General features: G+C 44.4%; 1 protein-coding gene across 1 annotated transcript in view; it reads left to right on the top strand.

Annotated features, from left to right (window-relative positions):
- The first annotated feature begins 4,907 nt into the window (after positions 1-4,907).
- The window catches only part of TSPAN7 (tetraspanin 7), an 84,375-nt gene continuing 72,029 nt past the window's right edge, over positions 4,908-17,253 (top strand). Inside the window, exon 1 of the mRNA XM_066314039.1 lies at positions 4,908-5,036. Within this exon, the coding sequence (XP_066170136.1) occupies positions 4,956-5,036 (81 nt within the window). The 5' untranslated portion in view covers positions 4,908-4,955. The remainder of the gene's footprint in view (positions 5,037-17,253) is intronic.

Consider the following 17,253-nt stretch of genomic DNA (forward strand, 5'->3'; position numbering starts at 1 on the left):
AGTGGAAACAAATCATGGCACAGTCAGGAAAGGAAAAGGAGGAAAATGCAAGCAGTACTGAATGCTTTGCTATTCACATTTTAACATGCAGCCCAAGCACACTTCTTGACTGAAGTTAAATAACAGAAAAACATGGAGGAGGGGGACCTCATAGATGATTTTTGGTCCCTCACATTGATCTTTCCAGAAAAAGAAATTATGTAATTCCTCCTAAGATTATTATAAATTATCTACTGACCTTAAGAAAATGTCCAGGTATTCCAGGGACATACAGGAGAGAATCTGGTGTTGTTATTCATAACTACAAAGAAAAGAAAAAAACAGAGAAAATACAGTGTGACAAACCAATTTGAGTGACTTGGCAAATGTGCAGAGTTAATTGCCACTTTACTGCTAAAGGTAAAGATAATAAAATCGTGTGGCTCCATTCTTCTTGCTGTGTGTCAAAACTCTCATCATTTGGAAACGTAATAATGCTTCTCCTGAAATAATATAGACCTGCTCTTTGTGTATTTATATGCCCTTTGTGTATTTTTCTGCTTTTTGACTTCTTATCTTTTCCAAGTCCTCCACCCTCCCTCTGTAAATGCTGGTGATCTTAATTTATCCTGTTGTGGTAGTTATGCTTAGTCACAAATGTATTTTTGTTCCATTCCCTTCAAGAGGACACTTCACAAAGCTTTGGCATAATCAGGAAAGTCATCACAGGCCATGAGAAGTACCTGCCTACAAAACAGCTCTAAACTTCCCTTTTAAATCAAGGCATTTTCTGAGAAATATGAAGACTTACGTAAGGCTTATTTGTATCCGAGTTATTGATAAAATTACACACCCACTCTGAAGGGAAACGGGATAAAGATCATCTCTTTTTGGCCTAACATAAACTGAGCATAGTTCATAGAGCATGAGTCCTTCCTGTAAAGCATCCTAAAGACCTTCTTAAAAGTTTTAAGAAGGTTTCCTATCACTACTACTTCTTCCTCTGCAAACTGCTGCCCATCAGGGTAAGCACTATGATCTCAATACTGCAGAGCCATCCCATGAGCCCTTCATGTCGAATCTGTGCTGAATATGAATTTCATCCCAACCCATACCTGTTGCCAAACTATTGAAGCTGATGTCTGTATTTGCTCCCTTATGCCTGTGCTGCAGGAGACTGGGCCTTTATTTCCAAGCTGTGGTAAATGGAAATACCTTGGCTGACTTTGTCAATGCTATGTTCATCTCCTTACAGGATCTTTTCTGGCAAATCAGTCTCTGGCACTGGTTTTGTAACACCGTCTCTTCCCTGGGGCTCTATAAAGCCTGAGGCATCTTTAGAAGGCAGATTTTGGGGCCTGAGCCTGGCAGATTGGTCCCACTGATGCCTCTGCCAAAAGCATGCAGTCACCATCCAGGTGACAAACTGGCTGCTGTGTGAGAGCTCTGCTTTTTTAGGGCTGAATTAATGAATTATGATGTAGAGATGTCTCTGGGATCTGTAGTCACTTGTGAACTATGAGTGCAGCAAAATGATCAGACACTTATTTTTCCTCCTGCTTCCTGCATTTTGCCACAAAGCTTGTGTTTGTTCTGTAATGTGGCACAGGATGTGGGCTCCCCCAGCTGAGGACAGCCACTGGCAGGCCACACGGAGACAGAGGGAATGAGAAAAGGATAAAAAACCCTCAAACCTCTGCTCTCCAGGGACGGTGAAGTGAGTGTGGATTATAAACCTCAATGCCCAATAAAGGATAGCAGAGGTTGCTGCCTTTACATTCAACAGCACCACAGCAAATCCAGGAGAAGCCAGAATGGGCATGAAGAGAACAAAGAACCACATTTCTCACCTGCTATAATTGCAGAAGAGTGAGGCCTTTACATTTTTCCACCATTTTCCCCAGAAAGTTTCTATTTAACTGTCAAATAGCCAAGGTGAGCTTCAGGTAAGGATGGAAGTCCTCATTTTCACTTTCTATGGTCCAATGCTCTGCCATGGGATGAAGGAGCTCCTTCTAGACCGATGCTTTGCAAACAGACTTATTAAGACTGTTTGCATCATGAAGAAACAGGAGCTTACAGATTGAAGCAGAAACCCCTGCAAACTGCCAGTGTTTTAAAGAAATATTTTTCAAATGACAGAGTTAGGCAAAAATGTCCTGTTTTGAATAACTACAAGAATGTTCTCTCTGTGGGGAGATGTGAAGAGCAATTATGTTCCCAACTTTGCAAACACGGATTACAGAACTGAAAATGTATTTTGCTTTAGAAAGGTTTGCTTTGATTTTGTTCAAGTAATACTTCGGAATCTGCCCTCCCAAATCTGCAAAACTATGGTAAAAATAATTTTAAAAGGTAGATGTCTTTCCAAGCCACATACAAAGGCTAGCAATCGTTCAGTAATTCCATTTAAGCCTAAAATGTTTGATGGCTCAGTGCTCTTGTCATATTTTAATGGTATTTGCTGTAATCAGGCAGATTTTTGTTCAGCTCTGTTCAGACATTCTCATTTTAGTCCAAAATTTGCATCTACATCCAGTAAAGTATATGCTCCTTGACTGTATGCCAAAAAGCAACTCAGAGCTCCTCTAAAGACAGCCTCGTGAGAAGACTATAGGTTCAGGTGGAGATATGGAGCTTCTGTTTCTCAGTTCTCAGGACATCATCCCCACCAGGACCTGACATTTGTGAAGAAAGGAGCTGTATTTCCTAAATGGGCTTTTCTTCTTGAACCTCTGTTTACTCCCTGATTCCCTGGTGCTAAATCCTACGAGTTTTAACAGCACTATCAGGGGAGGCTTTGTAGGCACTCATGTAGTTTAGATCCCCAACACATCCTTCTGAGAAAACTCAGGGGATGTATCTCAAATTAGGCACTATGGGACAGAGTGACCTAAAATCACATGCTATTGGGAGAAAATGTGAGTCTTTGTCAAAATCGGCATCTACCAAAATATCCACTCTGATTGATATTATAGTTTGTTTCACGCTTTCTTAAAAACATCTGAAGGGGAGGGGAAGTATAACCATAGCTACTGAAATAAATGGCTGTTGTCCCCTGGGCTGTGACAGCAGCATTTATCTTTTCTACAGCCCCTGTGTGAGGGGAAGTAAGAAAATTCTCCAGTTCGTAGCTATTTTCTGTCAAAAATCTTAGTTTAATTTTTGTACAGTGAATATTTATAACTGTTGTTAGTGTCAATACAATTTTTTGCAGTTAGTGCACTTATTTACATTTTAATGGCCAAGCCAATAAGGATTTATGCACCTGTCATCTGAATTTTCCACAAAAGTAGTGATTGCTTAAAAAAATCCGCAGTATCTCCTGCAGAATACTACCTCTCCAAGCATCTTTTAGATGCCTTCATTGTTCTGGGAAACAGCTCTAGAAGTCATAAGTTAAACCCAGCAAAATCCTGCAGCAGTCTTCATGGCAAAACTGCATATTACTAAAGCACTTGCTCAGAAACCGTGTTTTTCTCACTGTTTTTCAAACACTGTCTCTTGAATGGCAAAGGCTGTTTCACCCCTTTGATATGTCTCAGCTGCACAAACTACATCACTTTTGTAGCTTGAGGAGATCCCCTGTTTATTGTTGACCTTGTTTTGATTTTAATGCAGTTAAAGTCATAGTTCAGATCCCTGCCTTGTGGGGCGTGCAGGCACAGCACTCAGGAGGGACATGCAGTGCTCCAGCATCCACTCCCCTGCACCCAGAACCTCCTCCAAAATGTGAACTATGGAAAAAAAAAAAACCCCGAGGGCATCCCCTCTGTGCCTGCCCACGGTCTTGGTGCGGCAGCTTGGGCTGCCAAGGCACACGTGTGCCCTCATTCTGGCCACGCTTCTCCTGGAGGCAGCCAGCCCACAAGCCTGTTTTATCCCCTTCCAGAGGCTGGTGAGACCCACACACTGCTCTGCTGCCAGGGCTCGGCAGGGTCACCCCCTTTCCATCCCCAGACCAGCAGGGTTATTTCCCTGCTGTCCATCCCTTGCTGGATTTCCCTGCGGGCTGGTGGCTGCGGTGACGGTGAGGAGGAGCAGGCTCCCTCCGGAGCTCTGGGCTCTCTCTGGGGTGTGTTGGCACTCCAGGCAGAGCTGAGCAGGTCTCAGAGCTGAAGCTGAAGGTCTCAAAGACACAGAAGCATGAGGTTTCTGGTCAGTTTAGCCGGGGTTCAATGTCCAGGGCAGTTCTAGTATAGGGATTGGAGGCTGACCTGAAGCCAAGGCTAGGGGCCAGGCTCCAGCAGCACCCCAGCTTCATGACCGGCTCTTGTAAGGCGCTGTTCATAGGTCACAGCTCTCACAGTCTCCACACGGTCACCTGCACTGGAGCTGCAAAAGAGGCAGCTACATGCGGAGAGCGGGAGGAGCCCCGGCCCCTCAAATGGTTTCGGTGCAGAGCTCTTGCCCTTAGGTACAGTCCGGCTCAGCCAGACTGCGAGGCTGTAACCAGAGCACCGTCAAACCTGCGCTACTTGCCCTTGCTGTGGTCTCCAGAGCTCTGAAGCTTGCGCAGGAACACACATTTTAATCGTGACACTGAAAGGTGTTTTCTCCGGCGCCGGCAATCCCCACAGCAGCTCCGACCATGCAGCGCCTCCATCCCCAAGCCCCTGAGCAGCCCGAGCAGCGCCTCCGAGCACCTTCCCGAGAAAAGGGGGCTGCCGGGGGGTGTCTTACACCTCATCTTTCAAAACCTCGACACTCCCCCACTCCCGCCACGAGATATTCCAGTAAACGCCAGCCCTGCGGCAGCGCCCGGCAGACGATGCCGGAGCCCCCCGTGCCCTGCCCTCGGCGGCCGGGGGTCCCCGGGCGGCAGCGGCGGCAGCAGGAGGCGCGGCGAGGCCGGGCCGCGGCAGCCGGGCGCTGAGCTCACCTCCCTCCGCCCCCCCGCTCCCTTCTCCCTCCCCCTGCCCTCCCTCCTCCTCCGCCTCCTCCCGCGCCCAGCCCGCAGCCGGGATCTCAGTATTATGGCATCGAGGAGAATGGAGACCAAACCCGTGATAACGTGTCTGAAAACCCTCCTCATCATCTACTCCTTCGTGTTCTGGGTGAGTGCGGCGCGGCGCGGCGCGGGCACACGGGGCCCGCCGGGCTCAGCCCGGCACCCGCCGGTCCCCAGCTGCCCGGGGCGGGGGGCTCCGGGGGCTGCGCAGCGCGGCTCCGCCGGGGCGGCACGGCTGGGCGAGCGGGGACGGGGCATGTCCGCCGGAACACGGATCTGCGTGCCCGCACATGTATATAGGAGCTCACGCATATGCACACGCATATATCTATGTGTAAAAAATGATGGGGTTTGCCTCCTCTCGCGGCGAGCACATCCCCCCGAGCCCCCGCGGGGGAAAGTTGCGGGGGTCTCCCCGAGAGCCTCCGCAGCCTGTCCGCTGCCCTCCGGCCGGCCGGAGGTGTCCGCAGTGCCGGAGCGTGTCCCGGCCGCGGGGGATGCCGCCCCCAGCCCCGGGACCTGCGCTCAGCGGGGGCTGCCCTCGGTACCCGCGTTTCGTAACCGGGCTCGGGCTCCCGCAAACCATGTTCCTGACCCAGATGCATTAATTGAGTTGCCGCGATTGCCTGACGGGCAGCCCGGCCGTGTTTTTCAGGCGACCCCGGGAGCTGGAGGTTTTCGCAGCTCCCCGGCCTGTTACTCAGCAGATCCCCGGCAGGAGCCGCGTATCGCGGCGGCGATCGGCAGGTTAAAGACCTTTTAATGGCTCACGGTGACAACACACGATAATGGCCCCGCTGTGTGCAGTTAGAGACCTGCTCCGCGCACCATCGGTACAGCGCACCGAGGCGCATTTGTCACTTCCTAGCCACGGGAGCTGGTTGTGCTCTGTCGCTTTGGTGGCTTTGTGCTGTGGAAAGGGTCTGTGAAACACAGCGACTCAAATCGTCATCTTTCTGCTTAAAAAGGCATTCTAAACAAAGAATTGCTTATTCATGGCAATAGCGTTTGACATCCTTACAGTGAACACAGGACTTCAACTGTTTCAACTTTAACTTCATAGGCTTTCATTTTATTTATTTTTTTTAAGCATAACCAAAACACATTTTGCTTATCCATACTTATGGCAGTACCTCAGTGTTATTGGCCCCTTCGTACCCACTCCTCCAATATTTAACATAATCTCCCCATTATTTTTTGATAATTTTGATGGCAGCAGATGTGTCTGATGACTGAAATGGATAGGAAGCCGGAATCATCTGTTGGGTTGTTTTTTTTTTTCTTGGCAAGTAGATCCTTCACATTAGTCTCAAGGAGGTAGGTGGTTAAGTTTATGTACTTACCACAGTTTCAAGATTCATCCTTTGCAGTCCTCAGTTCTCAGCAGATCTGTAAGAATCCCCTCTTCATCCTATGATGAGTGAGCAACTGCAGGAGCTCAGGCAAATTCATCGCATCTTTTAAAATTGCATCTTTTTTTTTTTTTTTTTTTAAGTGATCGTTGTATCTGCTGTAGCCCGAATAAACAGAGGACTTAGATCAGCATGCCCGTTGAGCTAGCACATTTCACCAAGGCTAATCTCATTTAAAAAGAGAGAACTGTACTCTGAGCCAAGCAGCTGGCTGAGGGCATTTGTGCCGTAGGCTGTCACGATGCCAGGCCAGGTTGACAGCTGGGACCTCGTAGGGTAAATAACACAGCTGAGCTCCTGTTTGGGCTCCAGCAGCATGGCTGTGCTGGTGGGATGCTCTGCTGGGATATCTCTTCCTCTGAACTGTGGGTCAGGCTGCCATGTGTCCTGATCTTCTCCAAGGGCATGGCCCACTCTTCCAGTTACTTAATATTCCAGTTACTTAACATTCAATGACTGCCAGAGTCTCTGTTTGTCCTCTTCCTTGAGCCTGGAAAGGGAGGAGGAAATCAATGGTTGGAGATAGAATCCTGCAGCCATGATCAAAGGAGAATGAAGAATCATGCTTGCTATTGCATCTGGTTTCTCAAGGCACCAGTCTAGGGACACCTAGGCAGGCCTCAGTGGGAGAAGGCAGCAAAGGATTTGGTGAAAGTCCAGAGCATTTGACAGCAGATTCTAAGTCTGTATCAGTTCATCTGTGCTAAAAGGAAGAACAAAAACTAATTCATATTTTTGTCCCCTTTCTGGGCTCTGAATCCATACAAGATAAATTGGAACAAGGGCGCAGCTATTACCATAAGGAGAGCAAAACCATGGTGTGCTCTGGCTGTATGCTCATTTGGGGTTTTTTCAGGCAAGATTGAGAGCTGAGGGATGCATGGACTTCCCTCAACCGCCCCCCTCCATTATTTTCTGGGGTGATTTTTGTACTCTTTGAAGCTGCTGGCTCCAGAGTCAGTGTAGCTCAACTTGAGTCCTTGTGAATTCTCAGAGCTGAAAATATGGGAAGGATTCTATTGGAGGAACTATTTTAAAAATCTATTTCTTGGACTGATCTAAATGCCAGAAGGAAACCATGCCAGCACCACAAATGGCTGGTTTGTAAATTTTTATTCTGACGGCTTTCCCACATTTTTTGGAGAGATTGTAAGCTGATTTCTGAAGGAGAAAGCTCTGCGTTGCTTAGCTGCAGTTTGTTTGGTTTTTTTTTTTTTTTTTTTTTTTTTCCTAGCTGTGGGAATGGAGCTGTGATAAAATACAGGGCAGAAACTCATCCTGTGACAGGGTGGTGTGTGGTGGCAACCCTTTGCCTGTTGGGTCAGGTGGTTACAGATATGAGGGAGTGGGGAGAAGATGTTTCTTTGCATTCAGTGAGCTGTTCTGAACCACCACGAAGGACTTCTGTGTGTTTCACATTGTTTATAAAATAAGAAAATCTGTGTACGCAGCATGTTCCCCCAACAAGTGATTTTATTTGTCAGGGTTAAATATGAATTGCATTTGTATCTGTGGCACAGATGTGTATAGGTGGAGGCTTTTAGTATAGGCATTAAATGAGGCGGCGTGGATTTCATGGGAGCTGTAATGGGGAGACACAGTTCATTCAAATTTCATACTGTGTAGCTTGTTCCTTTCCAGATAGGTTTTGTTTAATGTAATTTGTTATTTTGATAGCTTCCTCTCCTCCCCCTCACCATACTTCCCAACTTCTTTCCGTAAATGTATCAACATGATAAAAAAATTTCCATAAACAGAGATAACAAGCTTTTTGTGTGCTCATATGTATTGTTATTCATAGAACACATTAAATGCCTAAGGTTACCGCTTTTCGTCCTTAAGGGATGTAGTAATAAAAATTCAACAGCCATTTTTTTCCTAATCAGAATTCTGTGCTGAATGCATCTGGTTTGGAACTAGTAGATTAAAAAAAAAAGGTGATAAAAGCTCTGCTTGGCTGTTAGCTATTTTTATTTTTTTTTTCCTTTTGGGTATCATAAATTGCTTGCATAGAAATCTGATATACAGCCTGTCTTGTTTTTAAGAGAAGATGAATTTTGGATTAGAATTCTAAGTGAATTTTTTATAGGAGAGAGAAACCTTGAAGCACCCCTCAGTATCTTGTATCTGTCTAGTACTTAAATAACCTTTGGTCTTAAAACAAGTGTATAATTAATATTTCATTGTAGCCTTCTAAATATATTTTGTTACCAAATTAACTGCCTCCCTCAATGTGTTTTGGGAGGGAGCTTTAAGGGTGCATGCACTTGTCCTTAAAGTTACATGGCTGAGGAAAATAGGTTTTGTCTTCCATGAAAAGCTTGGTGTTGCCCCAAATAAGCACCATGGCAAAGTGATTTCTTCCTGATCCCAGGCCCTGTGAGACACTGAGCACTCAAATGAGTGCTTTGTGTGTGCTGCAATTGGAGTTTTTTGCTGTCAGTTAATGTAATAAAAGTGTGGAAGTAGAGTTTCCATTTCGGTAATGTTCCAAGTTGGGTCACTGATCTGAAGAACATCTTCCAAAGTTTTTGGGGGCTACATTAGGTTCTTAGAACTCGGTGTGTCTTTGGCTATGTGATAAAATCAGGACTAGGGTAGCTACTCATAGTTATTTGGTAGTTTGGTTTTTCTGAGTTTTTATTGCTTTGAAAATGTGCATCCTGGTGGGACCCTCTGGAAGTCAGCAGGTGGCAGGAGAGTGGTGGGGCAGGTAAGTGTTGCTTGGCTGTGAGGCCACACCAGGGCTGTGAGTCTAAAAAGGGTTCAAGTTATGTGTTTTCATATGGTTCCTCTTCTTTTAGCCAGTTCCTCTGGGAATGTGGAGTCATTGGTGTGAAGGTCAGGGGGTCTGGGGATAATCCCATGAAGGACAATGGGCTCAGTGGCCCTCTGGCACAGGAGGTGTGGAAAGTCTTGGTGTACGCTTTGAAGTGTCCTCCTCCATTTCCATCTTCTCAGAATTCCCCCAGAAGGAGGTCACTTTTGGGTGCTGGGAGTGGCTCTGCTGTTGGGACAGGCAGCTCCTGCTGTGGCAGGAGGGTGAAGGGGACATTCCCCGACATTCCAGGGGCTCACAAAGCTGTTTTCCAGGAGATGACCGGGACAAAGAGAGAGTGTGGTGGCCTGCTCAGGAACACAGATTTATGGCTCAACTCCTGACACATCCTCAAATGCAGCCATTTGAGCTGTGCATTATAATGTGGGATTAAATTTGTGTGTCCCTTTGAGTTACTAGTGACATTAGTCATCTCCCCTATAAATGTCCAGCTGGGTTGCTGAAATAACTGGTTTTCTCCCCAAGTCTTCTTTCCAATGCAGAAACACTTTCTGGTGGTTTTTAATACTTCTTACCATGCTTCTTTTTCTTTTCTTTTAATTCTTTCAAAGTATATGTTAGCAGATGGTTTTAAAGGAAATATTTTGGGAAATTTTTAGTTTTCCCATGTGGCTTAGATTGCTCAATCTCTTGGTGGTTCTATCTGACTGCAAAGTCAACATTGTTATACTTTTAGAAATAAGTGTTATTACTCATATGTAGTTACCTGAAACCCCAAAAAAACAAGCTGTCAAAAATGCACAGTATCCCCCCAACCACGACAGATTTGAAGTGCTCCATTGTTCAGGCACAAACCTCATGCAGTTGCCTCCTTAAGGAAGTTGTTTCCTGTTCTGTTCTCATAATGATATACATGAAAGATTAAAGATAATGGTGTTTTCTAGTGAGCATAGCCCAAGGTGAATTCTGTTGGCTAAATAAATAACTGGATTTTAAGAATCAACCAAAAAAAGGCTAGATAGTGTTTGAAACCATAACTCCAGTATCACCTTTCCAAGTTCCTTTTTGGGATGTGTACCCAGCTTGGCTTAGTTTAGTGGGGTTTTGATTGGGATTTTTCATGTTCTGAAAATAGTGTGGTTCTGGTACAAATTAACATTTTACACCTCATTTAACGGAATAATTGACTTTGCTGTTGGCTAAATGCTCCTTCTTTATTTGTGGAGCTGTGCTTGCATCTGGGCAGGTGCAACCCCTTGACCTTGGACTTTGCAACAGGACATCTCTGTAGTTTGAGAATGATGACATTTTCACATCAATGGGTCAGTTTGGACTGGTGAAGTGGGTGACTTGGAAGTTGTTCCAGCTCTGTTTGGGAAGGCATGGGATGCATTCATAACCAAGCAGTGGCAGGAGCCCTTGTTTTTGACAGGGAAGGGGATGAGGCTGTGGGGGAGTGCCACTGTGTGTGTAGTAAACATTTGGCTGTTTAGCATTCCCTCGTGCTCTGAGCAACTTGTTGTGTGGCCTGAACAGGGGAACTATAAATTCTAGGGAAAGGTGCTGGGGAGGCCCTGTTAGCATTTTTCCATGAAAACAGCAGTAGAGCCCTTGGATGCTGGTTCATTCCAGCCTTGCTTGTCAAGGAAATGGAGGCAATTATCGTAGGTAAACCAAGGGAATTCAAAATGGATCCAATAATCCGATTTTATCTCTGATTCTGTGACTGTTTATCAATTCCCTGTGCTGTCAGGGAGGGGAAATTAGGTTACCTGGTACCGTTAGTTGTCTCCATCTCTGGATTTTTATCATCATTTCTATTGTTACAACTGTCCTACAAATTTACATGCCAGTGAGTTAATAGATGAATATCTAGAAAGGCTCTTTGTGCATGTGAGCTTGCAGAAACATCTCCTTCAATCTTTCACATGCTGTTTAAGCCCAGTGATGCTTGTTACAGAGATGCTGGCTTTGCTGTAGTGCTGAGTCCATTCTGCAGCCACCAGATTTGCACTTTTCAGCCCTGTTGATCTCAGTGCCCTGCAAACCTCGGCGACTGAATCTTTAGAATAAAATGCAGGACTCCAGAAGGGATTGTGGGGAGCAGATGACAGATATTGTATGGCCATTTTTATTTGCATAATGTTACTTCTTCAGGCTCATTGCTATTAATTAGCATTTAATAATCTCTCAGAGAAGAGGTCCTTCACACGGGCAGAGCAGGCTTCTTTCCATCTGAGCTCTCTCTCGTGGTGGTGGGCAGATGGTTGAAATGTTCTGTCTCTATAACAGTTCTGGGTTAGGAGAGGGAAGCATTTGAATTTCCCCTGCACTGAAGGACTCTGAAGCATGGCACACTTGTGTCTTGCTGGATTATCGTTACTGCGCGGCTGAGCTGGTTCTTGGAGCTCTGGGAGGAGGACACAGGATTTTAGAAGCTGTAATAAAGGAATGGAAGTTAATGTTGTTAATACTAATTTTTGCTGTAATTTCCACGTAGTGTTTTGCAAGATGTTTTCCAGATGTGCTTTTTTCATCTCTATCTTTCTGAGGACAGTACTAAAATCCATAAAAGAAGCAAGCAGCCACCCTTCCCTCTCTGTTTCTCGTTTTTCTCATCTCCCTGAATTGCTGTGCTGAGTTCAGTTTGGAGCTGGTCACTGTGTGATGCTGGCAGTGACCCCCTCCCAAAAGCCAGGCAGGACTCACCATATTCACCAACAGCCTGGGCTGAGCAGAAGGTTGAAATTTTGTTTTGCCATCATTTATTATTGGAGATATTTGCTGAGGGCTTTGAGGAAAGGTTGGGTTTGGTTTGGGCTGAATGTGGATTTGGATGGATCAAACTGAAATGTTATTTTTTTTTGTTATTATATTCAAAAAGGGTCTTTTAAAAGAGTTTAATTGCTAGGAGAATGTGATGGGGTGAATAATGACGTGACAGACTTAATCTGCAGAAGCCTCTGGATCTTGGGAGCAGACCTTAGGAAAAGACTGGCATGCTTATAGGATGGAGTATATGAGTAGGAGAGGAGAAAAGAGAGTGAAACCCTGTAAATATCATAGGAAGAGGAGCACTTACATTTCCCTAAAACTGGGAAAAGGAAGCCTCTGCTCTCTGACCCACATAACCACTCAGTGCCTTAATGCTTCTGAACAGAAATGATCAGCTCAGACCTGCTGCTGCCACAGGATTGAAGCCACCAGTGAAGCTGACAAGTTCCTCAGGATCTTGTTCCTGACCACATCATGGGCACTGCTTCAGAGACTGCAGTACCCAGGAGCAGCAAACTCCACTGAATGCCAGCAGCAAAGCATGTCTGCAACCCAGCAGATGAGAAACTCTTACTGTAAGGACCTGAGTACATCTCCTGCGACTGAAGATTCAGCCAGGCCATGCTGATTTAGTAATTTGATAAGTTTTAAAAACATTTATCATTTGGATGGAATTTTTCATGAGTTGGCCTCCACCTGGAAAAATCTTTAAAGCATTTGGAGAACTCCTTTTAGCATTTTTTGGCAAAAGAATATGTAAAACTGCTCATTTTGTATGTTTCTCAAACTAAATGGGAGCTATATCAGAACCTGACATTTTTGATGGAGGTAGTATTCTCAATGATAAAAACTTAGTGATTTGGGAAATTCTAAAAAGTAATGAAGTTTTCAAAGAAATTAGAATTTCCTGAACATGCCAGGTAGCACTGAATTTTTTTTTTTTTTTTTTTTTTTTTTTTTTTTGGGGGGGGGGGTGGTTCTGGGGTGTTTTTTTTTGTTGTTGTTGTTTTTTTTTGGGGGGGGTTGTTTGTGGATTTTTTTGGGTTTGTTTTTTGGTTTGTTTTGGTTTTTTGTATTTGGACTTGAAACTGAGGCCAATTTATGGCATCACAGGTTGTGTCATGGCACGTGTTGCATCAGTCCAGTTGGGCAGCACCAAGGCTCCAAGGCTTGGAAGTTGTGTCTGGGGCTTGGAGCCCAACCACAGGTGAAAGTCTGGCAGAGATGAGGACCTGGGGTCTGCAGGCCCATGTAGCCTGCAAGGATTTACACCTGGACTGGGATTTTTATCCATTCTTGAAGATAATACAAAGGTGCATGGCAGTGTGCAGCTTGCTTGGACTGTCCAGATACTGTGCTGTGACCTCAACCAAAGAAAAGGTGGAGGACATTGTAAAGAGATGGTGTAAACGTGTCCAAGTCAATTCCAAAAGCTATTTGAAATGGAGGGCTCCTGCAGATTTCGTGCAGTGGAGAACTCATGATTTTTGTTGTCTTCCCTAATAGTCTCCTGCCCGAAGCATTTTTATTACAACTTGCTGTGGCCACCACTGCATCAAAAGACAGTCAACACGCCAGAAATGTGTCACACAGGTTGTGCCTTTCATTCTTAGAAGAACAGCTTAAGATAGAACAGAAGATATTTTCCAGATACGCATTAACAGAAGAACAGATAGAAACTCAATCCTCCTGCTTCACTTCAATAGTACTTAACATCTAACTGGCTCTAATTAGGCTTGGAATGGGAACATAATTAAGTGCATGTCTGTTTCCCTTTGAAAACAAAGAAAGGAAACAAATACAGAGAGGTTACCCTCAGTACCTTGATGCTCTCCCTGATGGCTGCATCTTATGGCTGGGTTCATTTTCACTGGTGCAGCTGCCCTGTGCTGGATGTAGCATTTATTGCTCTGTGGCGTGCACTGATTGCAGACAGAGCATAATTCAATTTACCTGCAAAATAATGTCTTAGAGGAAACCAGCAGCTGATATTATTGCATGTTTTTGATTTTTTTTTTTTCAAATTTTCTCTGTTTTCAGGTCATTGATGCTATGCTAGAGCTCCTTTTTTGTATAGCTGAATCTCTGAGGCAGTTAAAGCTGTTCCAGTGTGCAGTTGTTGGTAAATGTTGAGTGTTGGTAAAAGCTTGAGTGTTACCTGGAACTGAGTTCCTCTTTCCAGTATCCTTCAGGAAAACTGCTGAGTTAAATCGTGTGGGTCCAATAATCTAGAGGCTTAAATGGATCTCTCTTGTCCCAGAATAACCTATAGGCCATCTGTGCAGTCTTCAGGGTTTTGGTTTTCTTCTATGTATATGTGATCTAAAACCTCCTGAAGAAAGAACCAGGACCTCAAGATGTCGGAGAGCTGACGTCCAGGAATGTTTCCCTGTTATTTCCTGGAACAGACAAGCCAACCCTGGGTGTATTCCTTGCTTCCTGTTCTCACAAAACAGGAGCTGATGCAAAGGGATTGAATTAGGGTTTTCCAGCAGAAGGTCACACCATTTAAAAAGAAAAAAAAAAAAAAGTAGTTCACAGAGACGACCTTACAGGTTTATTTCTGTCATGGCAGGTAGGACTGGGGACACAAAACAGCCTTTCTAGGAGGCAGCATGACCTTGCTGCATTTACTGAATATGCGCAGGATGTTTGTGCAGCTTTCAGAGCACTCGTGCACAACTCTCACTGGCAGGATGGGGCAGCTGCTGGTTTTGCCCATGGCCTTGTAGATAAATAGTTCCTTATGGAAAAAAAAAAAAACCCAAACCCACTCCTTTTTAAACCTTTCCCTGCTGGTGTCCAAAGTGATGCTTTCACTGGGCATCCTCCCAGCATGGAAAGGGCAGCTCAGTGCCCTCTGTGTCCTGCTCAGCACTGACTTCACCCACCCTCAGCTTTGTTTACTGGCATTTTCACTCAAGAGACGTGCAAGACAGGGACTTTGGTCCTCGTCCCATCCAAGGTGGTCCCTGCCACAGCCAGGGGACAGCCAGCAGCTCCCTGGCCAGCATGAGAGCACTGCCAGGCAGGTGTGGGGTGGGCTCTCCCTCTGTGCTCACCAGCCAGTGAAATTACAAACTGCAGGAGATGTGCTGGACCAGCCACTGTGGTAACAAACAGTATTTCATCCAGCTCTTGTGTAATTTTCAACTGAAACCAGCAACAAAAATAAAACCTCCCACTCCCAAGACTTTAGTGTTTTGTAAGCAACAGCTAGTTGCTGTTGTGACAAGATGGTTGTACTCAAAATAGGTATGTTTGTGGTAGAGGGAATTTTCAGCTCATGGAATTGATCAGAATGATATGGAAAAGTTGCCTCAGTTTCTGTGAGCTGGAATGATACGCATGTAATACCCTTTAACACAAAACAAACCTGGTCCCTGTTGTACAGAAACTTCAGCATGCTGCACCATAGCTATTTTTTAACAGAAGTATCAGATTTAATGTGTTCCTTTTCCTCCTGCTCATTGACCTCATATTGCTGGGGGACCAGATATGATTAATCCTTGTGCCATGAAGAATATCCAGCATTAAAGCAAGGAGCTTCGTTGTTTCCTAGAGCAATACAATCCCCAAATGATAAGGAATAGAACTGAGCCACAACCACTTAGTTGATTTCTTCTCTTAATTTCACTAAATTTCCAGTGTCATAGCACGTGTTAGACCAAAATTAATTCCTATTTTCTCCAGCACTATTGAATATGAAAAAATACTTAAGATTGCAGACCTCTAAATCTGAAGGATATAGAGAAGAATTTCATGCTAAGTCTTAGATCTTAGGCAATCAGTCAAGTTATTAGTGATATAAGAGCTACCTCATCAGTAAGGAGCAGACAATCACCCAGTTTTTCTTCTAGTGCCATTAACCAGCTTACCAGTTGTGCCCCAAGTCCAAGTATGTGTGGCACTAAAATTTCCCTTTTTGAAAACATATTTGCTCTACATCATATGTTAGTGCAATACTGGTAAGCAAAAGAATATGAAATAAAAAGACATTTTAAGAAGAATTACGTCAGCTCTAGTTGATGGGCACATGTGGGTGGACTCAGCTTGGTCCACATGAAAGGTGTAAAATGTCTTAGAACATCATCTTGCTCTGCTTAAATTCAGTGGGAAACAAACATCACCAAACTGTCCTATGCAGTCAGGCAATGGTTTTTGAAACTCACCTGTGCTTAATATTCATGTCCAGTGAAACACAGTTACTCAGCTTAGATTTTACAGAATTGCCATAGACATGTGGTTGGGAGAGTTTATCATTCATTCGTGTGCTGGATATCTCAACAGGATAAACTTTCTTCCTCTTCCTCTGTCAAGTCAAATTCAGCCTCTGGTCTCTAGACTTGCTTTGGTTACTCTGTGATTTTGCAGCACAACATCATTTTACAAGAAGATTTGTGATCCTCTGGTGCAGTGGTCCCACTGAAGCTTAGATGTACCCTAAAAGAGGTAAAATTGTGTTTAAGATTTTGCAGCTTCTATGAAAACAAAGCCTAAACCAGAAGAATACAAGAGCAAAAGATTTATCTCTGTGTTGATGAGATGGTGTACAAGTCAGCTGGTGGAATAAATGAATAAATGCTGAGTATTATGGCTGGCATCAGAGGGCATGGCAGAGTGCATATTTTTTGGATTAAATTCAGAAAAAAATTGGACCCTGCTGATAAGATGGGATGTTTTTACAACACTGATAGCTGTATGTTATATTTTCTCTGTTCTTAAGAAGCATTGTTTAATTACTTACAGCAACACTGAACCTTTGGATTTATTTACCAGTGGCAGTCCTTAAAAAATAATAGTTGGCATGTCCATTTGATAAGACACAGCCACTGCTGCAAGTCAGGCAACATGTCTAAGATGTGGCACAGCTGCGAGTTAGTTATTTTTGAGTCCCTAACTGTAATAATTATTATGTTGTAGCTTTCACTTTGACATCTTACTTCAATTGCAGGAGTAGCAAGCTGAAATGAAAATTTGGGTTATACCTGATGTTGCTTGTAGAGTACAGGAATGCTTCTGAGAAGTCTAATGAATATTGCTTGTGAAGACAGATTATGGTGGAGCAGCTGGCTGTATCTGAGCTATGAAATTGATACACCATGAGGCTTCTTTATTCTGAAGCTGCATTGACAGTGCTCTGAAAAAACCTCATAGTCTGGCCAGTATCTTGGGAGAGGGAGTGGAGCTGAGAGCAAGCCCCAAGGTAAGTGGGCTTCCAGAGCAACTTTCCTGACTTCACAGATCAGGCAAGCTGTTTTATGGGAGGGAAAAAAAAAAAATCCTGTCATGCAGGGCATATGGGGGAGAGTTTTTATTCAGGCAAGGAGCTGCACATTTCTGCAGATGGATATCCA

This window comes from Sylvia atricapilla, chromosome 2, assembly GCF_009819655.1.
Source record: "Sylvia atricapilla isolate bSylAtr1 chromosome 2, bSylAtr1.pri, whole genome shotgun sequence".
Classification (NCBI taxonomy): Eukaryota; Metazoa; Chordata; class Aves; order Passeriformes; family Sylviidae; genus Sylvia; species Sylvia atricapilla.